Genomic DNA, 14,436 nt, shown 5'->3' with positions numbered 1-14,436 from the left:
AAAAAAAAAAAAACAGTTATTCAGGCTGAGCATAATATAACCCTTTAAAGTCAAGGAGAGTTTTTCAGTTTGCCTTACTAGAAGTTGGTATGATCCTGTGAAAACTGCAACTGAAGAATATCTTAAAATAATATTTACGGATAAGGAAGCTCCAGATTGAAAGCACGTGTTTCACAGTATTTTGGAGGTATGCATATATGAGTTTGCAGAAAACTTAAAGACTCAAAACGTTAAAATTCTGAAAAAAGCACAATCAAAATATTTAAGTTACGGTTAATATTAAGGCATAGATATTATCTTCCTATCTTTTCCTAGATTTTATTTTTTTAAACTATCCATTATATTTAAATATATCTCTCTCCAGTTGCACTATGCAAGAACAAATAGAAGCTTTCACATTTTTTCCTGACGTGATCACATATTTAACATGAAATATTTTGCTTGGATAGCTACCTAAATGCTATTTTAATGGTAAAAGGACAAAGGCTCTACATATGCCTGAAATTATCGAAATTTTTTTTGCAATCTTTTCTTCCTATAACATCACACCTCAGTGAAATCTGGAATCACTGAAGTCAAGTGCAGCTTTGCCATTGACTCCAACAGGGCCGAGGGTTTATACCAATAAACCTCTATTGGGACCAGATGAAGCGTTCTCATCTACACATATTCTTGCTTTTGCTTTCCAGGCAGACACGGTGCCTTGCCTTCAAAACTGGTAACGGCCCCTCCTCGCAGTGCCGTACTCCAGCTTTACAACTGCCTCTCACCTGGCCTCAACTCCAACGACCCAGGCTTGACCCTTTTTGCTCCAAACCACGCTCTCCATCCGTGGGCATCTCCCCGTCTTCTCTTGCTCCTCACTAAAAGAAAGCGAGAGCTCTCGGACAGAGCAGTGCACAGAACTCTCCTCACAGAGTCACGGAATCCTTCAGGTTGGAAAAGTCCCTCGGGATCATCGAGTCCAACCCTCAGCCCGACTCTGCAAAGCTCTCCCCTACCCCACATCCCCCCCAGCTCATCCCAACGGCCCTGAAACCCCCCCAGGGATGGGGACTCCCCCCTCCCTGGGCAGCCTGTTCCACTCTCGGACCACTCTTGCTGGGAAACATTTTCTCCTCCTGCCCAGCCTGACCCTCCCCTGGGGCAGTTTCCAGCCGTTCCCTCTTGTCCTGTCCCTGATCCCCTGGGAGCAGAGCCCAGCCCCAGCCCCTCTGCAATGTCCTGTCAGGAGCTGCAGAGAGGGATGAGGGCTCCCCTCAGCCTCCTCCTCCTCACACTGAGCACTCCCAGCTCCTTTCCTGGCTCCTCACAGGATTGATTCTCCAGCCCTTCCCCAGCCTCGTTGCCCTCCTCTGCCCTCGCTCCAGCCCCTCCGGATCTCTCTCAGGTTGAGGTGCCCAAACCTGGACACAGCCCTCCAGGTGTGGCCTCACCAGTGCCGAGCACCGGGGGATTTCTCCCACATCTCTGCATCAAAACAGGCACTAAAGGATGAAGGGACAAGAAAACGTCACAGTTCCCCAACCTTAATCAGTTTAATCTGGCATAAACTTACTCGCAAAGCACACTTTGGTCACAATACCAACAAAAACTGGCAGCTGCCTATCTGGATCTTGAAGTACAATTGATTTATATGGGATAAAAATGTGTTTGTACAGAAGTACAAGACAGCAGTGCCCTGCTACCGAGAACTGTGTCAGCTGAAATCTTGGCCAAAAGCAGCAATCAAAGAATGCCAGGGCACGTATGCTGATTTATACAGAAGAGTGATCATCTCTGGAAAACAAAGCACCACCAAAAAAAAAAAAAAAAATCCTCTAAAGCAAGAGTCAGCAACTACCACCTCTGCCACAAAGATGGATTTTGAACGGCACGGAGCACAGCTAGGAGCAAAGAACCACAATACCTTGAGAAAACTAGCTAAGAAAGGCAGAGGTCCCCAGGTCCCGGCTCCCACGAAGCCTCAGACTAGCTTCCAGCCACAGAGGCAAGACATTACAGATGAACATCATCTTATCTCTCTGGTAATTAATTTCTCCCAGGGCCTGATACATTTCTAGCAAAATATTTAACCTCTAGTTTGCAAAAAGCATAGCATTAGGCCCAGCACACTTCAAATGCTGCTGACCCCTGATCCAGGGTGGCTGGTTGTAAGAACAACAGTCTCGTTATAACTGCCCCTCGTGTAACTCGAATAAAGTCATACAAGAGTAATATACAAAGATAATCGAGAAGGATTATGGTAACCAACCTGTTAGTATGTAAACACGGCAAGGAATCAGTGAAAAACATTAATCCGTCATTAAAACCATCACGAACAGGGAAGCTGGATGAGGGTTGCACGTGCGACGTCAGCAAGGTTGACTTGGGTCCATTCAACAAAATTCAGCCTGAATTTCTGAAATAACACGGGGCTGACAGCTACTTGTACTCTACTGTTACAAAGCAACTGTTACTCTTGCTAGGATATTTTACATTCAGATGAGTCCCATAGGAAAGATACAGTAAACCACTTTTTCGGCAGAAATACGTTTTCCGCCTGCATCTTTTTAAACTAGATTCTGTTACTGTCATGTGTTATTAGAATTAGAAAGAACGAAAGATGGGAATAAAGTAAACAGTAAAATGCTTCTACTAAATTCTACAATTTTGTGTTTCACATTTTGATAATCACATTCTAGAAGCTAACACTGGAAACAGCAGCGATTTACATAGCAAACAATGACAGTCTGATATTACCGATGCATCTTTAAGACATCTGCTATATGCTGGTTTGCATAGCTGCCTCGAGAAACATGAGCTCTGCAGCAAAAAAATAACAGATTCTATTTCATGGCCAGAGCTGTGGTAGCGGAGAAAAAGAGGATTTAAAAAAAAAAAAAAAGTAAAAATACATAGCAGTTTAGAATGTAGACACATCAAAATCAAAAAAGCCAATTCTCCACTAAGGGGGATAATATTCTTCTCCTTGTCTTCTCAAGTACCTTTTCCCAAACAGAAAACTGAAGCATTAAAAAAAAAAACAAACCAACTAAAAACAACTAACCTGCAAATACACCTTTTCCCAAAGGGAGAAACAGAAGATTTTAGAAAAATAAGAAGCTATATTTAAAACACATTCCGTGTGCATAACACCTGGACTGCTTTAGGAAAAATAAGTGTACACGTAATTAGACTCAATACTTAGCTCTAAATGAAGAGCACTTACACATTCTTTTTTTTTTTTTTTTAAGGCTTTTTTTTTTTTTTTTTAATACCAATGAAAGGCATCAAAGCAACTGTCACTAGCAGCTATCTGGCCTTATTGATAACTTAAGGGCCCTTGGCGTTGCCTTATGAAGTTTAATTTCCCAAAGCGGTCAATTAGAACTCAGTAATGTGCTCATTGGTGGGTTATTGCTCTAGGATATCTTCAGTGCTACTGCTTCACCTCTGTAATTTTTCCGGTATAGTCATGTAAGACAAACTGTTAAGTTCTTTTGGAAAAAAAGTCAGTTGTTATAGCTAAAAAAATATTTTTAGAGACTATTGGCGATACAACCTGTAACGCAACAAGATCCTACATAAAAAACTGCAGGTTTTGATTTATTGTGGGGAAAAAGAAGAAATATGATCCAACGTTACCATCCACAGAAAAACTAAAGACCATGTGAGCAAACTCAGTAATCTGAATTTCACTAGTTCTTCCCTGCCCCAAGCCTTTATTTGAAGTTCAGTGAAAGAAATACTACAATATCTTAATTAAATATACATTCTAATGGACCAAAGACTCCAAACTCCCCTACCAGTAAGAAAAAAGAGACAAACATGTAATATTTACACTAATTCCTTACATAATTATGTGGATCTGTACAGCTAGTTGCATATGAGTGTGTTAAGCTGTGCAGCAGCAACAAAAGAAAAAATATCCTAGGCAGCACATCAAAACTTTACAAAAATAGTAACTCCAGTAGCTACTACCAGGCAAAAAAAAAAAAAAAAAAGAGTAATGAAATGTTTCAAAATAAATATTCTGATTAAATAGCATTGCTTGATTTCTTATAGGACTTTTATCTGCTGCTCTTCAGAAAATTCTTGGATTCATTTCCGAAGGAGGTTCTTCCAAAGCATTTTTACAGATTAAGACAGCTTTTCAACACTGTCTGACAAGACGTGCCCAACCTTTTTCTTCACAGTTGTCTTGTCGTTTCTTGTTTCTTACAGCAGCCACACAGGAAGAGCCACGCTTGTACCCTCTCACTGCTCCGAGTCAATACTGCTACTGTTACACAAACTTCCCTTCCTAATTCCTTCCAACTCCTTCCCATCAGACAATAAAAATCCCATCGTCTGGTGTCTGTAGGACGGCCCATTCAGAACACCTTCACCTTCTTCCCTGCGCCTCTCGTGTCCCCAGAGCAGCTAACGGCACCTCTGTTAACAGTTACTCCCAGGGGCAAGACCTCTACTCTTCAACTGAAACCACCTTCAACTTTAATGTATACATCTGCATCGTATTTAAGTCTTTCTCCACAACATTCTTAAAAATCAGTCTTCTAAGTCCACCCAACTCCGATTCATCTTATTTGTGTGATGATCTTTGCCCACCTCTTCAGACATTCAATTTTTTTTTTTTTTAATTAATTTGCAAGGCCCCTCACAACTTTGCTCTTTGGTTATCTGCCATTATCTCTTCTATTAGACATTGCTGCTGGCATTAACTTCTACCTCAAAGTGTATGTCCCTTCTACGTTCTCCTCTTCCAAGAGCCTTTATTTTTGTTTCAGACCAATGGTGTTCTAGAAGATTCATCCTGAAGTTGTTCATAATTAAAACTCTACATTGTAATCTAGTAGAAGCTACCCATTAGTGTGTGCTAACCAGAACAGAGACATCCAGTAACTAACGGGAAGTTTTGAACACAAGTTAGTAGAGATTATGTCTTGATCCAACACTCGTTATCAGCTGTAAGATCTGATAGGCCAGGGTTTTAATTTGGAAAGACTCTAACACATTAGTACTACCACACCAAAATAATGTGATCCATGGGGGGGGAAAAAAAAAAAAAAAAAAAAGACTCCCTGAGACAGACCCATTTGTATTCACCACTCCAAATCACGCAAGTACAAAAGCACTCAATGATAATACTGTTTATATCTTTGAAAAGTCTTACAAACAACATTTCACTGTGCAACACTGACCTTGTGCTAAAATATTTCCTAGCGATGGTTTGGATTTATTTCGAAGAAGATATTAAAAAAGGAAATTCCCAAAGACCAAGAAAAACCCTCAGGCAAAAGACGACTGACCCTTGCCAGTACTAAAAACTGAAACCTGCAAAAAAATAGAAAGATCTTTACACAAAGGCTATAAAGAGTGCAGGTAAACAACCGATGCACAGCAAGGACTGAGAGCTTGCCCCAGCCACGAGTACGTGTCTGAGCGAAGCCGTGACCTTGCTGGAACAGATCAAACCCAATGGCAAGAACCTCTCACTCCAGGGTAAGCACTGTCCAGGGCTGTGTTTGAAGCAGCAGTGTTGAAAATCCATCTAGAAAGGGGTGGTGGGGACTTTGTTTCTTGTACTTCCATCATCCCCGCGTGTCATAAACCAGACAATGCAAATGACACTATCGTTAGCCATCGCTACATCTGTGACCCTGACTATCCAGTACAGATACGCCAACACAGCACTGTTCTAGAGACATCACTGGGGTTTTACTGGTATTTTTTTAATGACCCTTTTCGCATTGCACTTCTCTGCATGACTAGAGGACCCTATTTTTAAATATTACAAACTCAAAGTGCTAAACACGAAGAATTCTGGCAAGTTACGAGGGTTGAACCTAAATTAATTCTAGTTTACTTTGCTAGAATAATGGCAACTTCGGTCCACAAGATGCTTTTCCATCCCAAAACCCAAATCTATTCCAAAGCCACCTGCAAGAAGTAGGTCGCCCTGGCACTGGACTGCACACATTTCAATATTAAATCAATTAGACTGGAAAAATGGTAAGGAAATAAAATGCAAGCATGCTCACACACACACACTGGGGGAAAAAAAAACCAACATAAAAACCAACAAACAACAATACACTGATCAAACACTTCCTTCACTGACAGTCCAAAGGCATCAATTCTACAAACAGGATTACTTTACACATGATATTTTCTCCTCTTAGATATGTACAGATATACTAGCTGTTGTGTCAATCTTTAGGCTGAATTGTGTTAAAGGTATTTCAAGGCAGCAGTTTTCAGTTTAACGTAAAGGGAAAAGCCAAAAACACTTGGCAGACAACAAAAAACAAACTTGCATATTTAAAGGCAATTACAGTGAAATACTCTATAATCACAGAATTGTAGGAAACCAAGGAATAAATATTTTGGTAAATCCTATTTAAAGCTACGTGAATCAAAAGATTTGCATTACAAGTCCTGATGTAAAGTAAGCATTTTTCACGTACAAATTAACTTGCAGAACAATTGCAGGGAAAACCCTAAAAATATTAACAAGACTCTAGCCACATAGAAATTACAAGAAATCCGAGTTTCTCTATCCCAGAGAAGCATAATATTCTAATAAGAACTATCCTAATCTTCACCCAGCAATAATTTCAAGATGATATTATTATTCTCATTTCCTTGAATAATATCCATACTCCAGGGCCATTTTCCTTCTCATATTCAATATCATGCATGCTTGTATCAAGATTCCTTTCTTCATATCCTGTCACAGTATCAATCACTGCCTCCTGTCCACTCAATCCACTTTTGATTTATCAGCCGCCGTCTTTCTGGACTCCATAACTCGACCCAAACCATTTTAGCAAGACATTGACAAATAGCACCCAGTATCACATCAACCTGTTCCACTTAGTAAACTAAGAAACAGTAACTGTGACATCTCTGCATAAGTATTCCATTCTATTCCCCAGACTGATGTATATTAATGAGGAGATGGTATTTGAAATGCTTCTTCCACATCAGCATCTAATATGATCAAATTAGGAAATGGGATGATTTATTAAATTTCGTAGAGCTGAAATATTTCTTTATATCACTGTATGTGTGGTTTCAGAAAGTGAGCTGTTGCTTTCAATTTTTCTGCCGAGGATGTGCCTGCATTTCACAGACGAATTATTGTCTTTAAAAAGATTGCAAGAAGGCGAAATGTTATTAAGCAAATGCTCAGTAAAACAAACTAAATCGGTTTTAAAATTCCTAATTTAATGTAAATCTTGGTTGTTTTGCTGAAATTCAGTTTGTGATCTTATTAAGTCACATTTGCATCGTACTATCTTGCTGTAGGACAGCTTTAAATTTATAGCATTACTAGGAAGCCCCACTTTTTTGACTCTAAAAAATGCATCTAAAATAAGATAGTTATGATACGCACAAGTTTTCTTATCTTCTAAAATAAAGTACGAATAAATCATTTTAGGTTGCAAATAATACCTACTCAAAATATTTTAAAAACATGTCATTGTAAAAATCTAACTTTTCAAATTAAAACTTGGCACTTCGGTATTTTACACAGTTGGAGCTCTGGAAATCATTCACTCAAATAAAACACCTGTGTTGGAGAAGTTATTACAAAAAAAAAATTACATTCCAGCCACATAGACTTTTAACAACATTTTCACTACCTTGAAAAACAAACTGTCTTAATTTGACAGGGGATCGTGGGGAGAGAAGACATTATGGGATGCAGAATTTGTGTCATCTGCATGACTTACACCAAAAACAAACCCAGTGATTTAAAGATAGCGCGTAATGGATCTTCACTTCCAACATGAAACTAGTTTTCTAGTCTCAGTCCCATTCCCACTGGGGGGGGAAAAAATAAAAATCCCAGTTGCTCCAGCCCTAAAGGTGGTACTCTGAAGGTACAGCAGTAACACCGCACATACAAGTAGCACAGAGATATCTTCACTTTGCTGCTCCATCTCCTGTTGCTGCCTCCCAGGCGGGTCAGTAGATCCTGCTCCCTGCCACGGGCGATTCAGGAGCTGGAGATCAGCAAGGACACCTCAGCGGGCAACACGCTCTTCACTACACTAAGCCAAGGTGGTTACTTCTGAGCATTTTATTAGCTTATTCACATCAGTGTTTTCCTCAGGACTTACCTTTAAAAGTCATAGGAAAATAAGATGTCCCACCCCAAGCAAAAAATTAATGAATTACAGATGTCAAATTCTCATGAAAATTCCAGTTCAGCGCTACAAATACACACGTATCCTAAAACAAACACTGTCCCTTCGCATTTAGCAGCTTTGGATGGATTTTTTTCTTGCCTGACTGCTTTTTTAATTCATTTCAACTGCTGGTAGCCACAATCTCCAACAGCAAGGGCTTCCACAGCTTAATTATGTGATACAGAAGCAGCATCTCCTTTTGTCTGAGGAGGATCTGAGGATCTGCCACCAGCTGACTTCGATCACTTCATGCCTGCCCCAGGTCTTACACTGGAGGAGATCGCAAACACTCATTCCTTAATCATCTTTTCACACCAATTTTATTTTTTTTTATACCCCTCCATCATATTCCCTCTTTCCCTCACCATCTCTTTTCCAGCCTGAAGAATCATTACGTCCTCAGTCCTCTCAGGAAAGCTGCTCAGAGCTTCAACTCAGTGCACGAGACAGGTTTTGAGATAGCGAAGAGCAGAACTATTTAGCATTGCTGCAACTGCCTCAACGCTAACAAACACGGAAAACACGGGCCTCTAGTAGCAGCTTTCTGCAACCTATTTAACTCTTCTCCAAAAATAAGATTAATCCATGGCTTCGGAGTGTAACATTACAGCAGAGAGCAGACTTGGAAGAAAAATTACAATAAAGGATTCAGCGTGTCCTGTTGGGTTTACTTTTATGCTCTTAATGTTTTAGTTTTATGCTTTTAACATGTCAAAAGACTCTTCTGTTATAATTTAGGATGTTATTTATAAATATTTTCCCTGAAGAACCACGTCTCTGAATAGTAACATCATTTAAAGTGACGTGCAGCTATACCTCCATAGCTATAGCACTGAAAAGCTAGTATATTTTTTTATGTATAAAATATTTTATACACAGTACTTCCTAGCACAAAATGAAACAAACGCTAGTCACGTTTTTTAAAGTTTTTAGGTGCATAATTTCCATATATTGCTACAATGACAATTAACATCGGTAAACCCCTTGGAAAAGATGCCCATTAGACTATGTCTAATGAGACCTGCAATTTATACTTATTACAATCAAAACCAGCTCTTTAAATCAGGTTATCATACTTCCCAATGCTGAGTATGTGACATACTCAAAAAACATCTTCATTTTCACCTTATTCTTTTGACATTTCACCATTTGAAAACTGATTTTGTTAGCAAAACGGGGGATATTTACCGGAATATTGCTAGGCACAGCGCAGTAGCTTGTCTGGGGTCTATAGCTCAGATGGTAAGTATAGTCAGAGAGATCAGACAGTTTAAATAACCAAATTGCTACTACAAAGGGACTGTAGCAATAAGTGTCCAGGCAACTATTATAATGAACAGCTGTGAATAAGTCATGAGAGAATACAAATAAGAGAGTGAAATGTTCATGTCTTTTGACAACAATTTTTCAACATTTAGAGGCAAGAGCTCTCCTGATTTGGTATATGAAAATAACAAGTTTTACTAAATTCTTAGTGCATGAAAAAAAAAAAAAAAAATCACCTGGCTGAAGATCTGGTAAACACATACCAAAAGAGCTTTGATCTGCCTGATACACTCAATAATTAATTTAAATTCCATGGAAAATGCTAACAGTAATTCTGATATCCAGGGATAAACTTTATTTAAAACACACAAAAACTGAGCTGCTTTTAATTACAAAAGATTTTATGGTACAATTTGCAACATCTGATTAAGATTTAAATATTTAAATTACGTTTATTGCGGAAAAAATTTGTCACGATCCAACTTATGAAAAATTTCAGCACCATCAATGTCTTTAAATATTAAGAAAAAATTGCAGAACTAAATACTCATCTCTTTCCAAGGGAAATACAGATGAGAAAAATATAACAGTTTAGTCTAATCTTCAGGGGGCCAATGTTATGCATGGGAGTTATGGAAATCAGCAGGCAAAAAAAAATTCACAAGAAGTTTTCAGATGATTACAGTTAAACCAAGGTGACTTCATTAACGGTTTTTGCACTTGGTCAAATGCAAAATATGTAACTTATCTTCAAAAGCAACTGTTCCACCAGAGCAATTTAAAGATTTAGTACATCAAAAGCACAGCATAGAGATTTCAAATTAGGAAGAGTTTCGAGCGACGTGCAGTTTAGACAATCACTTGCAACCATTATTTCTAGTATATTCCAAACTCGGTAACTATATGGAGATTTTAAATGAATGTTTTTACGGTAGAAATAATAATTCTTTTTCCTAGAAAAGAGTCTTACCTTCTTGTTCTACTTTTTGATCTCGATCTTTGAGACCTGTAGGATTTGCCTCTGCCCCTTGATCGGCTACGACTGCGTTTTCTTCTAGAACCGTACGAAGAGCTACTGCTCGATCTGTGTCTGCGTCTGAAACAAAACCGTGCTATTAGTATGCTACTGCTTCTAAAAAGAGAAAAAAAACCCAAACAACAACACAGGAATAAAAACCCTGTTTACTTAAAAGGGACATACAAAACCTGTGGGTTTTGTATTATGTTGTAGAAGCCTCAAATACCACTATCAGGCTGTAAAAAGTAATTTACAGACACGTGGGCAATGCCTGTCTCAGAGTTTATGTTCTAAAATACACATCCTAAGACAGAAAAAGGGTAGACAGAAAAACAGAAGTTAACTGATTCGCCTAAAACCATGCAATACTTCCAGGGGAAAGCCAGGAACACAACTCAGCCCTCAATGATTTTTTAGTCCCATGACCAGCTCGTTGGAACTCACTGCCTCTTTGCCAAATCTAAGGTTGGAGAAACATTTAGAACTGCCATTCTCAGCAGGATTTACACAGCAATACACCGCAGGGGACAAGGACTACAACTCTGGCACTAAAAATGAAATTCCAAAAGCATTAACTTCTCCATTGCTACTCTATGCAATTATTGCCACTCACACGATGTACGTACATAAAATGTGAGCATCAAAACGTATTTTAAATTATGCACGCCTAAAAATATTATGTATCTATATAACCTTACAGATTCGTCATCTCAACTTGCATAACACGCAATCTTTGTTCTGCTCCGATGCAGACAAGCTTTGTTTTTCAGGACTATTAGTAATCAAATAATCAGCATTCATTTATTCCATTTGAGCTTGGAAGTTTTCTCCTGAGTTCAGTCAGGAGTCAGAAAGGTGTCTTCCTTCTCCCCCTCCCACCCAACCTCCCCACTACATTTATTCAAATAATAAATTCTTACACACAAAGGAAAAAGGTGAAAGAACAGATATTAAATACATAAATTAAACCAACTAATCCCAAAACTGGGGCAAGGATTACCTACCAAGTCTTAATCTTAAAATTCCCTCTCCGTCTCTCGAACAGCTAACTAAATCACAGTTACAATCCTTAGGAGAACCTCCTTATTTCTGGCCTTTATTGTTTTATTAATATTAAAATGTAACACCAAACAGAAACACTTCTGTACTTGGGGATGTAGTCAGTGTGGTATGTTCTTATCTAGTGGAAGGGAAAAGGTGCTCTATGAGGTACAAGTAGTGCTGCAGTAGTCCAAGCTGGGAAAGATATATAGGTTAACTACTTAAAAACAGGTCTTTATCTGAAAAAGGAATGCAGTGTTCCTGCTAAATGAAGAAGAACAGTAAACTTAGCAACTGCTGCTCTGGATTCCTAAGGGTCAGGGACAAATCCAGCAGGACCCCAGCGTGTCGTAGCGACTTAACTGCCAGGAGCAAATGCCCTAAACTAAGGGCAAAGCAAAGGTGCCAGGCAGATCCTAAAAGCAGACACTTTCGTCTTTTCTGGATTCAATTTAAGTCAACTGGTCTTAGTCCAGACTCTAATCTCCCTTCAAGGTCTGTTTTTATCTGTGAGCTAGCCATGCCTGCACTGGACTAAAGAGATTCATAAAGCTGCATGTCATCAGCATACTGCTGGCATCGGAGCCCATGTCATCTCACTGTCCCCTAAGGGCTGTGTGTCGATCCTAAGCAGGAACAGAAGAAAGGGGAGATGGAAATAAGTAAGAAACCTCCACAACCAGCCAACTTGCCCCTCATTGACACACTCTTCTGCCAACTAAAGAAAGGTTTCTGAGGAGCAGTTTCTAATATATTTACAGGGCGGGTAGACACTATGAGTATTTTCCAGCTCCACTTACGAATCAACTGAGCACTACCCGTTCCATTTGACACCAGGATCACCTGGAGCCACCCTGACACACAGGCAGGATAGGATAGCACCCCGATTTAAAAGGGTCAGGTACTGAAAGGGGCTTCTAATGAAGGAAATAAGTGTTAGGTCAAGAAAAAATTGGTAGATATAGCCACCTGATCAGTGTTCTAAACACCAGGCTGGCTACTGGATTCTGTACATTTCAAAAATAGCAAGAAAAACGGTGAAAACCAGCTGCTGCAGCAAATGTATAGACCTACTGTAAAATCACCCCAAGTCTTTCGATTGAGAACGTCAACCCTGCTGGCTGGAAAGATCTGCTTGGTTTAGAACAACGGGAAAAAGAGTAACAACAGGCTATAACTAGTTGAATGAAACTACTAACTGGCATTAATGTATGAATATATTTGAAATTAATTATTTGGAAGGAAGAGGAAGGAAGAGTTATTTTACTTGGCTGGTTTTTGTCTGGTTTAATAAGGGAGGTACCTCTGGATCTGCACATACACCGGTTTTGTATTCTTGGAAGGGCTGAAGGTGTTTCGAGTTTTTCTGGTGGCGGTTTTGGCTTTTTTCTTTAAATGTAAGTGAAAATATTGCCACGTCTCCCAAGACTCCGAGCAATCCTTGCTATAAAATTCCAACCTAGAACCAACTAGACATTGGGTTCAAACACTCGTAGCTTTCTGCCATAACACGAAAGAGCTCGATTTGTAAACAAACACGACAGACAGTAAATTACTACAAATGCACCTTTTCTCATAAGAATGTGAACGAGACTGGAGATCTCGAGACCGCGACCTTGACCTCGACTTCCTCCCAGATTTTTTACGGCTGTACGTTCTGCTGTCTGAGGAGCTACTTGAAGATGAACGCCTGCGGTGTTTCTTCTTCCTTCTGCTTCTGTTCTCTTCTTCTGTGTCCGAGGAGCGACGTCCCATTTTTAAACTACGCAAAAACAGAAATTCTAAACTGTAAGAAAAGTCTCGTGTCTATGTTTTGTTGTTAGAGGTATAAAAAAAAAAATAGTGTGTATGCACATATAAACAAATATATTTGATACCATTTTAAAGTCATCAGGTAAACAGAAAGTTTGGTTTGCATGCAAAAATTAAAAGTCAATTTTAATGTAAGTTGTCAACAAACTCATGTTATTAAGTAACTTGAAATTCACACTATCAGCAAATCTGAATTATTTTATTATGGTATCAACTAGTTGTTGTAAATTTTCACAAATGCAGCGATCAGCTTCGTATATCAGAACAAATTTTTATTTTAGCTTAATTTTACATTTTTGCCTTGGATATTAATTTTTGATAAATGTGGAGAGTAATGTATATGGTCCTTCTAATATCTACTTCTAATATTCACTTTAAGACACCATGCAATCGGTAGTACAACATCTTTAATATGTTTAATTAACAGATAGAAATGAAGATCCATAATAGTTGCACAATCAATAGAACGCAGTCAATTTCAGCGACTGATGTGACTCACTTGATGTGGGTTTGGTTATGCAATTAAAATAACGTACTTTTTTTGTCCTAGTTGTCACAATCAAAACATGCACTGAGGAAAAAAAATTCTAGGAAGTTATTTTACAATTAATTTAAACTAGAGTTAGGTTGATATTGATTCTCAGTTTAGATCCACTCAACTTTAAATTGCTTTATTCCAAAATCAGACCTCGAAATACTAAATTAATGTTTCTTGATTGCAAGTGTGTTTATTTGGAAAAAGTTTACAGATAAAAATTTTTGATTTTTAACAAATTTTCTTCGGTAAAAATTTGAATGGGAGGTGGGGAAGCCTGCCATTTATGAATTGTGACAAGGACTACCCTCTTCACTCAGAACTTCCAAGAGATCAGTTCCACTGCTTCACAATTAAAGATTTCCTTGATTTTCCAGGCTGCAAAAAGCGCCTAATGCTTTAAAACCATTTTTCTGTCCCAGCAGTATCAGCCCTATCCACCAAGACCCTCTCCTTGTTCACACACACGTCAGCTAATGGTTAGTAACAGCTCCTCCTCCCAAGAGCAAACTGGGATTTCAAGGCTCCCTGGCGACTTCAGCACTGGGAAAACATTCTTTAACATTCACATCAACAGCTAGGTC

The 14,436-nt window shown here is 38.9% G+C and overlaps 1 protein-coding gene across 1 annotated transcript in view; it reads right to left on the bottom strand.

Annotated features, from left to right (window-relative positions):
- RSRC1 (arginine and serine rich coiled-coil 1) overlaps positions 1 to 13,267 on the bottom strand; it is a 156,884-nt gene extending 143,617 nt beyond the window's left edge. Inside the window, exons 1-2 of the mRNA XM_026854947.1 lie at positions 13,073 to 13,267; positions 10,417 to 10,542 (exon numbers count right to left, since the gene is read on the bottom strand). Coding sequence (XP_026710748.1) covers positions 10,417 to 10,542; positions 13,073 to 13,260 — 314 coding nt within the window. The 5' untranslated portion in view covers positions 13,261 to 13,267. The remainder of the gene's footprint in view (positions 1 to 10,416; positions 10,543 to 13,072) is intronic.
- Positions 13,268 to 14,436: the final 1,169 nt, after the last annotated feature.

This window comes from Athene cunicularia, assembly GCF_003259725.1.
Source record: "Athene cunicularia isolate RWA chromosome 9 unlocalized genomic scaffold, athCun1 chr9_part1, whole genome shotgun sequence".
NCBI lineage: Eukaryota > Metazoa > Chordata > Aves > Strigiformes > Strigidae > Athene > Athene cunicularia.
Note: the sequence above shows the minus strand (reverse complement) of the source record. Positions and strands in the feature narration are given on the sequence as shown.